This window comes from Filicampus tigris, chromosome 5 (assembly GCF_054856515.1).
Source record: "Filicampus tigris isolate MCC_2025a chromosome 5, RoL_Ftig_1.0, whole genome shotgun sequence".
Classification (NCBI taxonomy): domain Eukaryota; kingdom Metazoa; phylum Chordata; class Actinopteri; order Syngnathiformes; family Syngnathidae; genus Filicampus; species Filicampus tigris.
The window spans coordinates 20,847,475-20,867,560 of record NC_141221.1 but is presented as its reverse complement, the minus strand read 5'-3'; the positions used below and the strand labels follow the sequence as shown (position 1 = coordinate 20,867,560).

At 39.4% G+C, this 20,086-nt stretch overlaps 2 protein-coding genes across 3 annotated transcripts in view; both read right to left on the bottom strand.

Annotated features, from left to right (window-relative positions):
* LOC147147747 (uncharacterized) overlaps positions 1-7,491 on the bottom strand; it is a 33,218-nt gene extending 25,727 nt beyond the window's left edge. The window contains exons 1-4 of one of the 2 annotated variants that reach the window (XM_086030687.1): positions 7,311-7,491; positions 3,054-3,456; positions 2,255-2,978; positions 2,055-2,142 (exon numbers count right to left, since the gene is read on the bottom strand). In XM_086030687.1, coding sequence (XP_085886813.1) covers positions 2,055-2,142; positions 2,255-2,978; positions 3,054-3,441 — 1,200 coding nt within the window. In that variant the 5' untranslated portion in view covers positions 3,442-3,456; positions 7,311-7,491. Of the gene's footprint in view, positions 1-2,054; positions 2,143-2,254; positions 3,457-7,310 lie in introns of both variants that reach the window. The other variant, XM_086030686.1, reaches the window with a different exon arrangement.
* A 971-nt stretch (positions 7,492-8,462) lies between these two features.
* rnf10 (ring finger protein 10) lies at positions 8,463-19,770 on the bottom strand. Its single transcript, XM_086031479.1, has 17 exons — positions 19,190-19,770; positions 18,497-18,681; positions 18,172-18,377; positions 17,988-18,078; positions 17,717-17,901; positions 17,457-17,593; positions 17,131-17,285; positions 16,016-16,141; positions 15,697-15,931; positions 15,364-15,497; positions 14,745-14,862; positions 13,382-13,483; positions 13,154-13,291; positions 11,734-11,822; positions 9,714-9,768; positions 9,117-9,278; positions 8,463-9,022 (listed from the first exon to the last, which is right to left on the bottom strand). Exons 1-17 carry the CDS (start codon positions 19,341-19,343, stop codon positions 8,949-8,951), a joined length of 2,346 nt encoding a protein of 781 aa, XP_085887605.1. The 5' UTR covers positions 19,344-19,770; the 3' UTR covers positions 8,463-8,948.
* Positions 19,771-20,086: the final 316 nt, after the last annotated feature.

Genomic DNA, 20,086 nt, shown 5'->3' with positions numbered 1-20,086 from the left:
AAACTGTTTCCACCATTAATGCGGCCTATAACATTCTCAATTGGAAAAAAATGCAGCGATGAAGTACAAATAAACAAGCAAGATAATGTGGTTGTACAAATGTACACAAATGCTTATAACTGTGCTGTGGTTCAAACTCATGGTAAGAAGCAGTCAGCACACACCCGTCAGCAAATATTTTTCAGACGTTTAGAAGCATTCGGGATTTTTTTTTCTTGCTATTGAGCAGAATCTTGAAGCTTTTGTGCCAACACTGAGTGCTATATTGGAATGTTCAAAATGCCCTGGAACTTGTCTGCTGAGAAAAAAGCACTGTCACTGTCAGGACTGTCAGCATGGTGATGATGAGAATTGTTGTGTTTGCGCCAACCATACCTTTATGAATTATGGGCAAAAAGTTTAACCTTGTTTTAATCAAACCACAACAAAATCTGCCAAACACGTGGAGAAGCGTGTTACGGTCCAATGAAACCACTCCCTTTCAGATTTTCCTATATTTAAAAAGATATTTTTTCAAACAATGGAAAAAATAAAGTATCGGAGATACACTATTCCCTTATACTACATAACCCTCATATAACAGTGGGTGCGGTGTAGCAGTTAAGCTCAAAACAAGTGTTGATATTTTCACACAACCCTGCTAGAGAATTTATTAACAGCCACCATGGTTGAGTAATGCTGCTCTGTTAGGGTTGTGAGCTTATGCAGAGGTCCCTCATCATCAAAGTTCATACAGTAGTGATAAAGTTAATTACATTTTACTCCTAGTCCTTATGTATACTAACACATCAAAAGCTCTTTTCAAAAACATAATTAATATTTTTATTTTTCTGCAAACATTTTCATTTAGACACCTGAAATTTTGACAATTACATAACCCTGTTAAAACAATTAATTGACTCAGTCTGAATATGTTAATAATAATTGACAAAAGCCACAGCAATGTTGTTGGTTCTAAAAATCCATGTTAGGATACCAATAATTCCTTCTTTGTTTATCTCTTCAAAAAAACACAACATGCATTGGTATTCTAGCAATATTATAAACTAAATGAGTTCACCAGACTACAGAATCAAAATTCAATACATTATCTGTGGAATCAGTTAGGTGAATTAAATGTATGTTGCACCAATTCTCAAAGCTAATTCAAGGTACTCAACATATAGAGCAGGTCTATAACAAAGTTCCTCACACATTAAAATTAAATGAATGCCAAACGAGCCAAGACAACCAAAGCAGAGCGTTAACTGTTCAGTGTGTACGCTCAATGTTTCTACAAACTTGCAAACATGCGTATAATTAAAAACAAATACATGGACTCAACTCAACCAGGGAAAGGAGAACGGAGTCAGACAGTATAAAAGCTAAATATAAATGCTAAGGTGCGGTAAAATTGAAGAACTGAAAGGATTCGACCCACATTGACACACACCCCACCGCTAGAATTGATCCACACCTGAAAACCAATTGTTTTACCAAATTGTTGGTTCTCTTCAACCTATGCCATCTGCGGCCTGGTGAAAATGGAATTTGTTCCCTAGGACTGATAAAAGTATCTGGAATTAAAAGAAAAGAAGTGTTTTGAAAAGCTAAATTAAACTTAATAATTCAGAGCACCACTATGTGACACCACTATCTGCTTGAACGCTGATTTGACAAAATAGAGATTCACATTCTGCCTAACAACAAGTATGCCGCTTATCACAATTTGGAACGGTACTGCAGTTTGAAGCAACTCAGACACATTTCAGCGCGACAATATACTGACATGCAGATGAGTCTTAATACAGTACATTGTACACTAGAGTGGCATGGCAAGATCATTTTTATTATTATTTGACATTCACTGTGTTTTGGAAAAGCGTTCTTCAATTTTTTAAATGTGCAATGGTATTCATTTCCATGTATTACAGAAATGCAAAATACTTATATTACGTGCCCTTTTCCATCTTTATCAATGCCCAGTTGCTCATTTCGATCTTATCATCTCATTTACGAGCAAATTATTGACAAAACCCAACACAAACTCTTGCAAAATTCTGTGCATCTCTTACCCTCCTTTGAGGATCTTTGCTGATCTCATGTTCTGCAGCTTCATTGAGTGAAACATTGGCGAGATCAGACAACCTCTCAGATGAAAACCTGCAATACACAAATCCCACCATAAAAAAAAAAAACATGCATGACAATGAAAATCATGGACACAAACATGTACCAAAAGTAAACTAAAGTATTGATTGGCAGCAGCACTTACTTGTTAGTGAGATCAGCGGGCAGATGGCGAGGTTTAAGTGCAGGTTTCATGACGGGACTCTGAGCTGAAGTTATATCCTCTGTTAGCTGCCTGATGAGCTGTTTAACCCCCACTTGTGGTTCACTTTCAGGGACTGTCTGCTCAGAAGACAACGTCTCAGGAGTGGAGGAGGAATCAATCAGGAGATTAATTCGTGACTTGATGCTAACCCCTCGCTGATCCTCATCAGTCTCTTTGACACTTATTTTTTCTGCAATGTCGTCGCCCTGCTCGTCTGAAGCCGACTGTTTAACATCGGTACCAGTGTTCTGTCCCAAGGTACTGATTTTCTCCTGCTGTGTCTTTTGTGGAAGTGCCGTCTCTTTTGGAGTGTTTTCATTAACATTATCTTTGGTCGCTTTACGGTGCAATGACAGACCAATAGACTCAAACTTGGATGTAAGATCAGACGAAAGAGGTTTTCCGCCAGCCAAGCGTGGAGCAGGAACTGGTATCTCTGGATTGTTGACAAAAACAGCTGATACAGGTCTGGGCCTGTTACCTCGGGGTTGGGGTCGGGGTGGGACAACTGTGACAGATTTATTTTGTTCATCCTCTTTATCAACCAGATTAAGAAACCCCAATGATTTGGCTCGAGCAATGGATGTCCCACCCTGCATGGGTGTCATCTGGTTTTTAGGTTTCTGTCTTTCTGCTGGCAATGGAGGTGTTTTTTTGTTGGTGTCTGCAGAGTCAAAAGGAGGGGCTGGTTTAAATGGATGGACAACAGGCTTGGTTGTTTGCCCAGTATTCACCTTACTGGATGTTCTAAATGAGGTTGAGGCGGGACGACTGGAACTGGTTGACACAGACCTTGGCTTAACAATGGCAACTGGTTGCTGTGGTTTTGGACAGCTGGAAAGCTCTGGTTTGTATCCAGTGGTGTTCGTGGATTCTGGTCTGGGTTTGGTTTGCGGCTTTGGGGCAAGTATAGGCTTGACAATGTTTTTTTTCTCCACAGCAAACGGTTTTGGAGTCAGCCGTGGTTTGGGGCCAGGGACAGGTTTTTTGGGTTCAGGAGTGATGATATGCGACTGAGTGATTGATGGACTTGTGTTGCTTGAGTCAGTCAGGGGACTCAAGTGAGGTCTTCCTCCCGTCATAGTCCTCCCAACCTCCCCACTCTGTACCTCCACCTGTGCAGCCATCCTCTTTCACAGCGCCTATAAACACAAACATTGCTCTCATTGGTCTAGTAATACGGTACAACAAATTAGCAACATGACCAGATTTTCCCAAACTGACAGTCTGTCAAGACTCTAAGTCTGGTTGGAATGGCGACTACAACCTGAGTAAGACACAAGAATTTTGAAAATCAGATGACGGGTTCTGGAGAAATGTTTTTGTGTGTGTGTGTGTGTGTGTGTGTATGTAGGGGAAAAATGCCTTTTGGGTAACATTTGTGGGTCACCTATGGAAATGTGGTCAAAAAAGAGTTTTGAAATTAGAGTACCGTAAAACTGTAACTGTAACTGTAACTTCATTATGTCACAACATACTGAATCTCCTCAACCATTCCTTTCCTTTTGTTAGCTACTCAGGGAACCCTTCTGCGAAAGTTTCAGTTCAAAATAGTAACCATAAAGCACGTGGGGTGCGAAAGCGGTCCTCCAAGTGGACACTTCAAATTACTTTGATTATTTTTTTCAATGTATTTGTTATGGAGGATTTTAGAGGTGTTTGAAGTGCTCAGTCCATTTTTTTTTTTCCCCACAAAGGTGACGGCCACTTGCCATGGTACCACATAAAAGCTTCACACAATGTATTTTATCTGGCCACTACTGTGGACTTTGTGTCAGGAGTGCCCTAAGAGGCAGCAGAAAAATACTATTTATTCAAGGTAATAAATCACTCCAGAGCAATAAAGCACAGGTTTGCACAAGTGAATAAGGAATAGTGCTCATAATCAATCATGGATCATGACTTTCTACATTCTGATATTCCTCACAGCAAGAAAATGTTTCCAATAATGATTTCACACACATTCCATAGTGCATTCGAAAATAACATTATCATTCATTAATAAATGTATACAAAGCAGTTTTCAACTGTAAACTAGTATGTGGCATGTAAAAATTGATGAAGAACCATCTGAAAATGTTTCGTTTATTTAAGTTAAGGCTATTTAACACACTTATAAATATGCAGATGGAACACTTATCTGCATTATACTCAAAAAAGTAAGATACAATGCTTGCAATGCACTACAATTAATACCTTAGTCATTTCATTCATCAGTGACTTAAAACTTCATTACCTTTCAACGCTCTACAAAGCACCAGTTTTAATGTCTATAAACTATCAGGGATTATTGCGCAATGACAGCAGCATAAAATTCTTGGAACTGGAATCTTATTCGTTTTAAAGGATAAGTGAAACTCAATGGCCATTGTGGCTACATTTCTGTGTTATGGCAAATACAAAGGGATAAGGTACTAAATGTGAACAGTTAGTTAACAAAACAAAACAAACTTGGTTTACACACACAAGACAGGCTGCGCGTTTTTCTGTCAGTGAGATGAAAATGGCCAAATGTATCTGATTCCTGTGGTATTATGTCACTAGAGGGCAGAATATGTATGTGCAATGTGACTACTGGTAAGCACATTAAAAGCGTTGTGCAGGCAATTAATGAAGGTGGATCTGTAGAAGAGACCATGCAGTGACTGAATATTTATTTGCATTAACTTTAGCACAACTAAAGCTACGTACTCCTCCAGCAGCGGACAGTCAAGCAACATGCTGACATCACTCGCCGGTGTGCTGGCTCTGACACTGCTTGCTCTACTGGGTCTCATCACTTGTCGTACTAGTAGAACTGGCGCTGTCTCTCCTGTTGAAAAATCTCCTGCGCATTTGGGTAACTTGTAGCGCGTTTGAAGTGTTCTGAGGCAAGTTTTCTCACTGGCCCATTTCGCCGAGTAGGTTGAGAGGAACTTTGGCCGCCTCGCGACCACGTCACATGCATGAGGGCTGATTAGTGGGCCGGACTAAAATCCACCTGCGCCCTTGCTTAGTCCGACCCTTTTTAAAAACGTGTTGCCCCCCCGTCCCACGTCCCAAAAAGTGGGCGTCCGTCTGGGACGGACCGTTCCGCCCCCGGGACGGACTGCCCAGCTCTGTCTATATGTGACCAGTCCAGGTTGTACGCCAAACTCTCTCAAGCTCACCCACAACCCCAAATCTTGCAAATCTATTTTATGCTGATGTAGATCCCACTCGGGATGACTTTATGATGTATAGTAGTTATAATGTAGGAGTAAAAATCCATACAGCGACTAATCGTTATACCTCAAATCGAAAACAGCTTTAAAATTCACACATCTCGTGGGGCTGTTTCTCACAATATTGCCACATCTTCTGCCATCTCTGCTTTGACTGCCTTTACTTTCTTTCATGATTGACTGTTGCTTCTTTGTACAATAGTGGCTGCAGCAAGAAAAGGGAAGACAGAGAGGTAAGCATATTCCAGACAACAGTGGGCAATTTTCACTTTTTTTCCCCTATCCAAATTCTTGATGGAGATAAACCAAATCAAATATAATAATCAACTCCATTTGTTGTTTTCACTGGGGACAAGCCTCTCCCTGTGGATTTTTAAAAGTTCTGTATTCCATTATGAATTGGATAATGGACTCCAAATGTTTCTGTGTGGAAAATCAGCACTATAAATGTTGCTCTACTGGTGGAAAAACAGACAAATTATGAAAGGGCAAGGAATAAATACAAAAACACTTGCAGATGTCAACCGTGTGCTGTAGAGCTCTGGCTTGTGTCGTAAGCCAGCAGCGACGTCATATCACACATGAGGAAGGTGTTGAAGCAGCCTAAGAAACCTCAAGATTTTATCCGAGTGCACACACGTGACGACTGCCGTTCTTAAGATTGCAGTGTATAAATCACAGCAAAACCACTCTATGACTTCAATTCGTCTTTTTATATCCGCAAACCTCCATAGAAACACATTAGTACTTACAATGACAGACATTAGTCACACCCACATATTTAAGCATAAATCCAGACAAAAAAACACCACCTACTACCTACATGAGAAAAGTAATTCATCAAAGGCTTATTTTGTACTTGTAAGGACTGCTCATCGGTCCTCCCTTTAACACCTACCATCTAATTTCTGAATGTTGATCAACTCTGAGCCCTTTTCTTGTTTTTATGAATCAATTAATTTACAACACTTGAGACTTACAGGAAACACTTCAGCCACAGTGCAATGCAAAACGTTTCCGTATACTAGACTAGTAATAAGTCAGTGATTGCTCTTAGCAAGATGTAGTACTTGTTCAAAATCATTCCGCTTTAAAATCTAATAACCTGAAGCCATACATGTTTTTAGTTATCCAGGGAGCACATAACAGATCTAGAGTGTCAAATTCCCCAACACATTACATAACGCATCCACCCCCCCGCCCGCTCCCATCACCACACAAAAGTATTGTAGTTTTCAGGGTTGTCATACTCCTGGAATAGCAAGACAAACAACCGACAGTGATTCATTAAGTTTTTACTGTATCAACATAAAGTCCATCGTTTACTAGTGTAACATCTTCTCGACCTCTACGTTTGCTTTAACACCTGAACGTCTCAAACAAAGATCACTCATGAACAGACAATCGTCCAACTACAAAAGTCCAACTTTAGTAACTTGTATTTGAAGTCCATACTTTTAAGTGTTTAGATGTTAAAAATGTGCATCCAATGCTAAATCTCCCTGTATGAGCTAGTAGAGCCACTACGCCCGGTGCAGATTAGCAAAAGTCTGTGTTGGCCTGCTCCAAAGTAAAGACTACTTAAAGTAACGCAGATATGGACACATGTTTAAAAAGTACTATACGATAACAATAGAAAATCAATTTTAAAAAATAATAAAAGTTTAGATTGCACGGCCAAGTAAACGAAAACTGAATCAGCGAAAGCTAAGTCAAGACAAGCCAACTAATCAAAATGGAAACACTGACTGAACCTGTCTTTCGCTGTTTGATGCGAAACACACGGAACTTACCTAAAGAAGTCCTCTCTTCATCTTGCCGAGTCCAAATATCTTTACAAACGGGCTACATGGTTGTAGAATGAAGAACTTGGGACAAATTCGGATAGAAACAATGGGTTTTTAGCTACTTAGCAGGTACACTTTGCTAGCCAAGAGGTTGCTATCCTGTCTCAGGTTGCGGTGTTGTTGACAGGCAGGACCAGACAGCGCTCAACGATTTGACTGGCTGGAGAGCGAAATTGCATTACAAAGTGTTTCCGGTTAATGTTTCCAAAATAAAAGTTATACTATAGCAATTTTTAAGTACTGTATACGGAAATTGGCAATCCTAGTGAAGCGTTTCAGAAAATTGATGTATCATAGATGGATGGCAAGTCGCAGCGACTTTCTTCCAATACCGACTTGACAGTACTGTACTCTATTATGCACGTGCAGATGCATTATACGTCTGGGGAAAATAATCGGATAACTCAGCTAAGTACACTGCAAAATCTGGATGACAGAAACTCCTGCCTTGAAACTAAAGGCTGGGCGATTAGCATAGTAATCGACTAAGTAATCAATAGGATAATCAATTCGAAAATGATCTGTCAGTGACAATCCTAGTTATTCATTTATGTGACGACACTGACCATGCTATTCCCCACAATAATTGAAACAGGTAAGTGCAAATATGCAACACATTTCTATAAATCTCTTCCCATGTTTACATTTTGAGTTATTGTGTACTGTATAACACTTCAAGAAAGTCACAATTTCCTTTCACTTTTTTTTTTTTTTTTTTTTAGAAGTCTGGCAGGCAACTGATGTAGCCCTTGGGGATACCCAGGCACCACCCCTAATATAGTGTTTTAAAAAAAATCTTTAGCATTAAATTGTTAGTGAACAAAACAGTCACTTGTTTGATTGTGCATATTCATTTATTCATTTTCTGCCTACCTATGCGTTTGCTCAAAATTAAATGTTAATTCATGAACCCTCAAACAAAATCTCCATCTCCTTATTCAAGTCACAAGCATTCTTAAAATAGTACAAATTCTCCAGCTTCACACAACTGCAACACTGAAACTAAATTTATATTGCGACCAAAAGTCAGTAAAGGGGACATTGAGTAAGTGCATCAATTATGGTTTACACACAGAGAATATGGAGTTTGCTGAACGCTAAGATCGTATCTCTTTATTGCAATACTGTTGTCTTTCCATACAATGGTTGTGTATTCAAATTGCCACAAAATACTAAAGCAATACTTTCAACCCAAATGTACTTCAAGAAGAACTATTATCATTTGTTTTATGTGAGTACAAGATCTGGTATATCCGAGCACTGAGAATTCTGGAAAGATTTCAAAGGTACAATGTACCTGCAGCTGGCTGACTGCTACTCAGAATATAAAGCACCTAAAACAAATCGTATCCACTGTTAGTAAAATATCCTCAATTCCACCAAGCAGCACCCAGGAGAATTTGTACTAAATGAAAATAAGAGTGTACTGAAACACATAGTCTCAGTCCATACAATGAGTGACACGGTCTAACATATGGGTACATTTTGAAATCCTTTGCAAAGATGTTGAACTCCCAGAGAGGTTTGCAGGGAAGCAAAGCAGTTATCCAAGAAACCAAATCATTACATTTATTTCAGTGTTGTCTACTTTGTGTGAACCATGGATGTGCTGAAGAGAAGTTTCTGTTTTTTCTTTTTCTTCTTGCCTCCCTTCTCATCTGCAAAAGAAAAGGGAATGGATTGTGTTACAAAGTTACTTTAAAAAAAAAATGCATTTGACACTTTCAAAAATATATTTCAGCGATGACGCACCTGAGACAACCAAGGGTTGTGGAGAAGGTTCGGGACTGTCTAGCTGCAGAAGCGCCTTCTCAAATGCTTGGCTGAAAGAGTTCTGAAAGTTGGGCACGGGAGCACGGTCTGACCCGTCACTCTCTCCATCGCTGTCTGCTGCTGGCGGAGCTAACAGCTTATCTGCTTGACAACAGGGAGCATTTAGAAGTCACACACTTCAATAGTCACAAAACCGGTTTTACAGGAAGTGAAACACAATACAACAAAACTATTATTTCACCCCACAAACACACCCACCAACAGTAGGTATTGTTGCTCATTAACAAAGCACATTGCACTGACAAGGTCATCTGCGACTGTAGAAATCGAATCATTTGTAGTTCTTACAATCATGTGAGCTCTGCAAATGCTGATCATGTAACAAACTGCTTTTTGAGACCAACCTGTTAAGGCAGCAGTTTATTTGTTGCAGTTTTGATGGTTAGCTAACACTATTTTTATGATATTAAAACTTCACACTTATTAACACTAAATAGCGGTGTTCACAGTAACCAGTGTTCAATTGCATTTTTCAATTACAATTTCACATTAACTGTATTGTTTGCAATTAAGTACCTTTCTTCGTGGTGATTTTAGGCCCATCAATTCTGGCTTTCCCATCTCTCAGCATCTATATGGAATACAAGTAAGGTATATTTATACAAGTAAGTATATTTTTCCATTCATTTATGGTGACTGCTATTATGCAATATTATCTGGAAAAAAAAAACCAGCCATATTATTGCCGTAATTTTGACAAAAATCTATATATATTTTCAAAAGCATGAAGAAATGCAAAACTGTTGCTGGCACAATTCAACAATTACTCAGTCACAAAGATAACTGAAAAACTTAAATTTACCAGCTTTTAGTAACACAGTTTTTAACAGATCAAAAATAATCAGCAGTCTCAAAAGACTAAGCTATGCAAAAAGTCAAATAAATAAAATGCCACCTAAACATTGCATGGTTCAGAATATAATCAAAGTAGAAAAAATAGTCAGATGCAGGCTTCCTGCTTCCTAAATTAAAACGACTCAGGAACTTTATTGACCAGTACATAGACAAACTGTCTTGCGCATTTGTCAACGAGAAAAAAGTCGCTGTTAATCTTTTAATCTCCCTGTGGCAATAATGCCACTTATATTGCGCTGTGTCCGCCTTGACTTTATTCAAGCAGTGAGCCTCGTAAACTCACCAGTCTCCCAATTGTCTGTTCTTCAAATGTCGGATTAAGTTGATTGTGTTGAAATTTTGGCCATGCTCCCCGCGCGAGGTACGTCGTCGCGTATTAAAAAAGTAACTTTTTTTCCATATCGTCTCGTGGCAGCCAAGCATGAGCTGCGGGTGATCGGATGTTTTGATCGGCAATAAAAGGCTTTGATCGAATATTCCGATCACGTAATTTTTCACGAAAATCGGCCGATAATGATCGGTGCCCGATCGATCGGAGCATCCCTAGTAGAAACCGATGACAGAGGATATCAAAACCATTATACACTACGTTGCTACATAACAGGGTATTATTTTGTTTTTACCCACAAAAGACAACTATAGCAGAGGTCTAGACCTACTTCGGGTTTTATATATATATATATATATATATATATATATATATATATATATATATATATATATATATATATATATATATATATATATATATATATATATATATATATATATATATATATATATATATATATATATATATATATATATAAAAAACATTTTTTTTAAAAAGATGAAAAATAATGCAAGATGTCGTAACCCCCCCACTACGGGTTTGAGGTCCCGCTATTTCGCAGACTTTTTTTTTGTCCAGTTATAACTCAACGTTGTTCTTTCTTTTAGGGTGTAATACCAGACGGCACAGTATTGTAGAATACAATGCGTCATTTTGAAGATAGAAAACATCAGCCTCATTTTTGCAGAAGAGATTACAAAGACATGATTATGTCTCAATCCTCTGCTATCCTGCATTTCAGCTGTATCGAAAGCAATGGCGGTAGGTTCATTTTATCATGTAAAATGATAATGCAATATTTTTGTCTCATCCATTGCTCTTCTGGCTCGCAATACATTTCATGTTTTTGAATACATTTGTACTATTTCAAAGTTTGTTTCAAGACCTGAAAAAAAGGCTATAAATGTTAACAAAAAGATGCCAAGGAGTATTTTAATTGGGTATTTGTCCAACGTGAATTTCACTTGGTCTGAAATGCAACCAGTGATGGATTTTGTTTTGTGTAAATACCGTGTATGCAGAGAATGCAGAAGGGAAAAATTTGGGAAACAATCCATGGTGTTTTATATGCAAGAAATCTGTTACTTTATTGCTGTTTTCAGTTTCTGATGTGCAAAAAATCTACAAAGGGTTGCTGGCGTATTTTTTGTATTTTATATTGAAGTTGCAATGCTTTAGATGCACGTGACTGTAAAAATGTTAACATTATTTTGATCATGAGTGTGAGTGTTGTTTGAGTGTGACTTGGTTCAGACTCTCAATATATTAACTGTATAACTGTTTTATAGGCGCAATAACAGCAATGATTGAAGTAAGTGTTCAGTATATCTTTTTGACTTGCACACACACCTGTGCAAAAGACATGCAGTGAGAGTCATCCTCCACACTTCCCACAATAGGAGAGCTTGGTCCATTCAGACTTGGGAAAGTCATCCCATCTGCAATACAGAGGGGAAAAAAAACATTTGGTTACTTATGAATCCCTTATGAGAACTTGAGAACTGAGCGAACGAGATGGAGTGAGAAGTACCCTATTTTTCGGACAATAAGCCGCACCTACTTTTTTTTTTTTTAAATAATGAAAAAAAATCATATAACGGCAACACCTTTATATAAGCTGCACCTATCAATGATATTTACTGCATTTACAGATACATTTTGAACTGTAAATGTACATGTATGTACCTGAACGGATTCCTTCCTAAGAGTGCCTTTTAACAGGGCAGCAACTTTGCTGATTAAAATGGAACAGAGCCAAGAGAAAATAAAGTACTTATATTCATTTCCCTGCCCGCTGTCACTCCAGTTTGCCAGTTAAATTCCACCTACTCTAAAGGTCTACTTTGGCATAACACCTAACTCCATCTGGAGTCACATCCTGTTAATGGTAATTGTATTGTATTGTAATTACGGGTAGACCGCCCCTTGCGGTGGGAAAAAAATTCCGAATAGCCGCACCTTTATATAAGCCGCATGGTTCAAAACCTAGGGAAAAAAATAGCGGTTTATATTCCGGAAAATACGGTACTGCGTTTTGAAATAGGGATAAAATGGTTTACAAATAAACCGTGATTACAAATTTCAAAGGATTAGTATTATCGCTACACATTTCAAATATCATTTCTACCGTATTTAGCTCTGAGAGCAGTAACGACAAAAAGAGCGAAATGAACTGTAGAGGAAGAGGCGACTCAGACAACAAGAACAGCAAGCAGAAGACTCATGATGCGGTGCCGAAAAACGTAGGTGATGGGGATATTCTAGTCACCTACAAAGACCAGGACAGAAGTGACGCCAAGTTTGCCTATTTAAAGCCCACCAAGAGAAAAATAATTTAATAGAATATCATTATCCCATATACAGAAAAAAAAAGTCGCTACATTAAGGCAACACTTCAAATCTTTTTGACTTACTTCTGTGATTAAGATCACTGTCCTCTTAGTCTTTTCTGTTTCATGCAATCTTGCATGTATAACATTTTGGTGGTGTTTATTTATTTTTGACCAATTCAAATGTGCAAATAGTAAATAGCAACCTTATGTACAAAAGTTGTTGCACTGCCTTCTGTGTGCCATCTGTATTATTATTTTTCGCTTGATTGACAAAATGGGACAATTTTGGTTTCTATAACAGACATGAAATGAAAAATATAATACTGTTTTATCTGTAACTTGAAAAATAACTGAGCCTAAATTTTTTATTAAACAATTGCAGCAGTTGCTGAGTGCAACTAGAGAACCAGAGTAATACCTAAGATGGTGGAGCTTACCAGAGGACGGACTGCTGCTCAGGGGAGATGGAGGAACTAAAGTAAAATCAGGATGAACCAGAGGGCTGCTGTTGTGAGGTGGTGACCCAAATGCTGGGAAATGTTGAAGGTTCTCAAGTCCAATATGCACGTCAGGATCTAAGGGGAAAACCAAGAGCGCAAATGAATGCAATGCAATACTAAGTAAGTCCTGCAGGAGAAGATTTTCAAAACAGCGAGTATACTTACATTTACCCTGCTTCTTGTTCTCTTCGATTTCAATTCGCTTCTCTCTGCGCTTCTCGTCTCTCGCTTTCTTTTGTCTCAGACGCTTTCTTTTCTCCAATTCATCTGTGTATTTTTTTTTTTAATCATTCAGTCAAAAGTTAAACATACAATTCCTGTGCAGCTAGTGCCCAATTTCAATACAGTGTCAAACATATTTTTTAATTAAACCTTTCCCGCCTTTAATGTGACCTATATCCTGTACAACCTCATTTAAAAAAACAAACTAAAATCTTTGGCATTTATTACAGCAGTCTATCTTTTTGGGTAGAAGTCTATCTTTAATATTCTCTAATATTTTCTCACTGTTCCTCCATATTGTGAGGGAATCTTAACTAACCCTAATCCTCTTCAAATCACCCCAAAAATGTTTGGGCAGATTCAGCTCTGGACTCTTGCCAGACCATTCCACAACCATATCTCTTTCAGTGGTTTTTTTTTCTATAGGATTGAATAATTTTCACCGTCCAGCCATTAAATCCCAGGAATTTATTTATATATTTTTCAAATATTGGGAACGTCTCCGGATCCATCCGGAAGAGTTGAAGACGTGGCGGGGGAGATAGAAGTCTGGGCTTCCCTGCCTCCGCGATGCGACCTCAGATAAGCAGCAGATAATGGATGGATGGACAGACGCTTGTGTGACCACATTATCTCAGGTGTTTATTTTTTTACTTCCACTCTCTAAAAGATTTCCTTTTCTTTTTTTTCAACTGTATTGTACAGGATATCTGTTACATTAATGGTGAGAAAAGGTTTGACTTTCTTTTTTCTTTCTCTCCTCCTCTCAATGACCTGGAATTTGAAAAGGTGTGTAGACCAAATATCCACTCTCCTGTCTATTTGCCGGCTGCACAATATATCGTAAAATATCGATAGCGAGATAATTGCCTATGCAATATGCATATCACAAAGAAATGCAATCATTTTCTTACGGAATTGTATGCTATTATCTGAATTTGACCAATAAGCTGCAGACTTAAATGCGCATCGGCACCCAATAGTTGTACATTATCTGGGAGAATTACAATTAACTACAGAGCTTCCTTATTTTGCTGAATGAAAAAAAACTATTTCTTTCATTAGATAAACATTTCATCATGCAGCCCGTTTGCCAATTCACACTGCAGTCGCAATGGGCAGTGTCTGATAAGCATCAAATTGTATTTATATTTAGAAGAACAATAAGAAAGTAGGATTCTGATCCGAGGACATTCAATAATTTTTTTACCCTGCTATGACACATCTGACTCGTGCCACTTGGGAGGAACAAAGAAAAACTGAATTGTGTCACTTTAACCATGTTGTTTAAAATGCAAACACAAACCTGCAAATGTATCCATGGTTTCCTTGGACAAGATTGGTTGCTGTAAGGCTAACTCACAGATACTGAACTCACATGTGAGTGGCAGATGTGACAAGTAACGATGTCGACGGCGGATCTCCTGTAAGAAGGGTAACAACATGACAAATCATTAAGGCAGTAATGCTTGTGTTTACCTTTCCTAAACTGATTTAGCATTTTCATTTACAAGCTGATTAACTCATTCACTGCCAGACATTTTCAGACCATCATGTTTTAATTTTTTTTTTTTTTAAATATATAAATACATTCCTGGGTTTGAATGGCCGGACTGTGAAAAGACAAGTAAATTCGTCAATGGCAGTGAATGAGTTAATAGGCAGTGTACACAGGCTGTTGTTTTGTATAGCTGGGCCAAATAGTTGAATTCAGGGAACTCAACCTGATAAGGTTTCTTATACTTGATCTCAAATGTGATGTGTACAGTTGACATTCAGGACTAATTTAACACCGTGCAATAGTAGGAAATCATACTTGATCACTTATAGCCCTAATCGCGGTTTTTCATGACAATTTCATATGTTGCTCTTTTAAAATAGACAACCAAAACAAGCATTGTACGATGTACTTCAGCTTTGCTAACCTCAGTGACGGTGTGTCCCTCAATCTCCACCACTGTGGCAGTGATGGAGTCTGGGCTGGCCTCCAAGCTGCCATATTCCCTCAACAGACAACGTACATTCACAGGATGCAAGAACATCTGCTGGCAGTCCTCAGCTAGAGGGGAAATATTGGAATTCATAAAAAAACACAAGTCGTAAGTTGGTGATGCAATATTGCTTGATTTCAGTCTCAATATTTACTTTTTGCTTACAAAAAAAAAAGGTTGCGCCTTACAAACCAACAAACGGGCCACAAAACAATTAAATTGTACATCACTCTTATGGCTTTGACAGAAGAACTGAAATATACCAACCTTGGTAGAAATAATAGAAGGGTCCGTGCACCTGGCTGGTTTGAGTGTGACTTGGTTCAGACTCTTTGGCAGGGTTTTCTTCATCAGAAATGTGGTGTGGGGCTGGATCCAACACAGCAGCAGTAGGCTCCTCAAGCGCACTTTCCAAAGTGTCTTCAGGAGACCCTTGTAGCACTTCAGCAGCAACGACTTCTGCCACCTCATCATCAAAAGCAGAAGAGTACTGCAGCACAGGCTAAAAAGAGCAAACATAATTGTAACTGTGGCTCAAGCCAGGAAGGTTAAATTTGAACAACTGTAGATTTTCCTTCCAATATACCTTGATAGAGTTGTTAATGGTCACCACTTCGTCTACAGGAGGAACAGGTTCCACAACAGCCAGAGAGGATGAATCAAAGCTTTTGTCCATATCGGGCTGCTTCTTCAGCAACATTTCCTCTTGCTCCTAAACCACAAAGAAACAAGGGTAGCCATTTGTGATTACGTTACAAACAGAATTAACTAGGGATGGTCATGACAATAGTCTGGACAGTAGCTGCTTCGTTAGCATGGTGCGGTGCTAACACTGACGGTTATTACAAATGGACCGTCTCCCAGTTTACCAGTCTCCGGATTCCAGCTGTGGCCATTGGCAATTTTTTTATTGTCTTTAATAAGCTTAACTCATTGTCTTTATCTTAAGGTTTTGGGTCGGAGCCCCAAATCTGTCTGGTTCTTTGTAGCCATGGCCTGGTGGTTAAGGAGATCCACCACGGGGATCCCGGTTCAGGTCATTCGCCCTCAACATCCCGCTGACCTGTGGTCATTGATAACCTCAAACAAAGTAGCCCCCTGATCCAATGTGTGCTACTAACTCTGTGTGTTTGCTGTGCTCACTACTGTGATGGGTTAAATGCAGAGCACAAATACTGTAAGTATCAATGTATCGTGGGCAAAAAAATCATTCTTCAAGATTTCTGTTGGTAGAATGTAGTGGTGCAACGGATCATCTTTGATCCGTGATCTGTATGGATCACGCGTCAAGGTTCGGTTTGGGCTTACATGGCCCTCGGAATGGTTGGTAAAAAATAAATAAAAAATTCTGCACGTTCATGTGAAGACAACACGATCAGTCCACATTAACTATAACAGCAGCAGAGGAACTTGAAAACCCTTCTTGAGCATGTGAAGTCAACGAGGGGTGAAACGAGTCCATGAGTAATTCAGGTACCTTCCAAAAAATTATAGAGGATTATTTTTTTGCCTCGGGTAACAGTTTATTTGGTGCGTGCACCGTCATTAGACATGCCAAGAAATCTGCAAACATTCTCAGAATGCAAGGGCTCACCTCAAAATAAAAGCTTAATGCTGGTTTCATAACATCAGCCTCACATTTCGCAGAAAAATATTAGACAGGCATAACAAAAAGACGAGGGCACGCACGCAGACCTTTACCTGCAAATGGCAAAGTGCGCTCTGAATGAAGCAACCTTGTGCTTCCTCTTCCTGGCATAGCTGAGCCTGCAGGACTGCCTTCTCCTCTTCCACAAGGCTGAGGACCTGGGTGGAGGTGGTTAGCAGCAGCTTGGAATACTGGCTCAAAGAAGCATCTAAAGAACAAAAGCAGACCCTTGTTGAAAGGAATCTTGTTTCTCAATTTTTGTTTTTCTTCCCAGCAGTCGTGAGCACATCAACCTACAGAAGAGGTCTCCTGGATTTGTGAATAAACTTCACCACAACAGTAAGCACATACTGAACCATCATCATGTCGGATTATTCACCTCCAAACCGTACAGGCTCCTCCACTTTCACCCACTGAGAGCTTGGCATGGCCACCACAGCGCCCTTTTCCCTCCGCATGAGGCGCATGGTGATGACATCACCAACCACATACTGCCTGGTCTCCATAGCAACCACACTGCAACAAGAATAAATTTCATTTTACAATCATGAGTATACTTACTGACATTGAGAATTTCTAACCTAATTTTGTATATACTCTCAGTTTCCTGACAATTGTAGTTAATTAATTTTTGATTACCTCTTCAAATCCACACTGTGAACAGCTTCATAACATATGGGGCACTTCGACCAAGTCTTGTCACTTAAAGACAGGTAGTGTAGTATGCAAGGCCAGCAAAAGATATGCCCACAGCGTGTAATGCGAGCTGCCACAGGTGGATACAGACAGATGGGGCAAGATGGCACCTCATGACTGTAGATTCGCTGGATGGAAAAATAAGAGATACATTCCTTAAATGTTTGTGGCTTGGACAAAGAAAACATCCCACACAGGATGGGAATGCACTAACCACTTGTTGCACGCAGTCCCAGTTGACCAGAGTATCTGGATCAGTGAAGTGAGCCTTGTAGTCCTGGTCATCAGTCACCACAAACTGGCAACTAAAATGCACACAGCAATTGTCAAACTTGATTGATAGCACATGATCTTGACTCCTCATTCGTGTTAAAATTAATAAATAAATATTTGCTTACTTGGCCTGCAGGAAAAGCTCCTTGTTAAAGGGCTTGTGCTTATGACCCCATTTATTTCGGCGTCCCCAGCAGGTGTAGCCTCCATCTCCGACAGCACCATTACCTCCACGCGGTTCAAAGGTGAAGTTCAACAGGTGGTTCAGGCTTATTTTTTTCGGTCCCGCAAACTGAGCCGGGCTAAACTCTGCCCGGCGTGTCTCTGCTACCTGAAAAGGCAGAGGTGTATGACAATTATACAGAACTGTGGGTATATTAAAGTCCTCATGACTCAAGTCATTATATACACACAAGATTTTAAATACAGAAATGATATTAAAATACCAACCTCCTCCCGTCGTCCTCCACCTGCAACCCCATAATTTCGTCCTCCGCCTCTCTGGGGGGGTCTCTTGTCAAAATTCTTGCTTTTCTGTGGATTGGTGCGACGCGGTCCCGAGAAGTTTTCTGCTTTGGGAAAGGAGGGCTCCCGCTTACGGCTATAGCGCTTGGTGCCGCCATTATTCTTACTTTCTGAAAATATTGAATTAAAAAAAACTGTATGAGCTGCAAAAATACGTGATCATCAAAGGAAGTGCCCTAATTCCACATCAGAATTTGTAGTAGAATCAATTGTAAAAGACATAAATAGCATAGTCCAGTATTTTAGTAAATTAAAATGTATTATCTAGTTTACAATTTTACTTACAAGTTACAGTACTCTTAACCTAATACCAGCCGCACAAATCAACTTTTGTTGATAAACGTTACTATACGGGTGCATTTTTAAAAAAAACAAAAAGGGATAAAGTTTGAGATTGTCTACGAGCACTAAATGACATAAGCCAGCGTGATCCGACGTAGGTGTGCTACAAGCATAATACTGTTAACTTTGTAGAGCGGGTCAAATGTTTTGACAGACAAGTCAGCCATGTTGGACATAACATTACTCTACGACGAGGCCTTAAAATACAGTCGTGCAGCAAGAGACATCGTGTTTCCAAAATCGATTGACATTTTCGATACTGATTGAACTTTTTACCTGTTTTGGGTTTAGATTCTCCCGGGGTTGGCCCAGAGGAGTTGGAACGAGGTGGAACCTTGGTATTGCTGCTGCTCGGGTTCTTCTCCATGATTGTTTTCGTGCAGTGAACGAGGCCGAGCTTCGAGCCGAGAGCTGCTGAGCTCTCTAGCATCAAACGAAAAACCAAAGGAATAAACTGGGCTGCAATGAGTGCGGGTCAGGCGGCGAAGGCCCCGATTCATATCGTTCAAACGCGGAGAACCCATCACGGCGACATCTTCACAACAAAATACTCCAGAGAAAAAAAACAAGAGACACGATATCGGCGTCTCAAGTTATGGAGGCTTTGAGAAGAGAGGACGAAAGCTCGCCACACGGGGCCAAGACCCCCAACAATGAAGCTCCTTCTCGACCAGGCCAACAGTTAGCCAATCCGATGTTTTAAATGCTCCCTAATAGTTAGAATGTATTAATGTTGATATTTAGCTCCAAATGTATATTTCTATTCGCTTTCACGAATGGCGACGGGTCGCCAGTCAGAATCCTGAGAGACCCGGATGTTTCTCCTCGCTGCAACAAATGTAGTGATCCGAGGCCTTTTAGGGCATCTTGGGAAATGTAGTTGTACTTGCTTATCTAACTGGAACTACCACGATACGTTACTACGCATCTAAGCCAGTTCGAATCACGAACGTGATTATCTTTCTTCGTCATTTGATTGAAAACTTACATCATGGTCTTTAATTACAGTGGTTAACAAAAAATGAATTATCAACGGCGCTGTTGCTTTTAACATTCGCACCAAAGCGTCTTGAATGCAAGTTCAAAGTTCTAAACTTTTCAAAACTTGTTTTTGTTTGGTCGATAACATTGCCTTACAAGCATGGGGAGTTTAATAAATGTAATTTCATTGTG

Bases quoted from the DNA above. Each gene is read 5' to 3' on its own strand.
- rnf10 (XM_086031479.1), bottom strand. From the start codon at position 19,343: ATGCTAGAGAGCTCAGCAGCTCTCGGCTCGAAGCTCGGCCTCGTTCAC. The intron at 18,079-18,171 runs GTAAGCAAATAT...TGTGCATTTTAG, and splicing joins GAGCTTTTCCTGCAGGCCAA to TTGCCAGTTTGTGGTGACTG. The intron at 17,902-17,987 runs GTTAGTGCATTC...TTTTCCATCCAG, and splicing joins GGGACTGCGTGCAACAAGTG to CGAATCTACAGTCATGAGGT.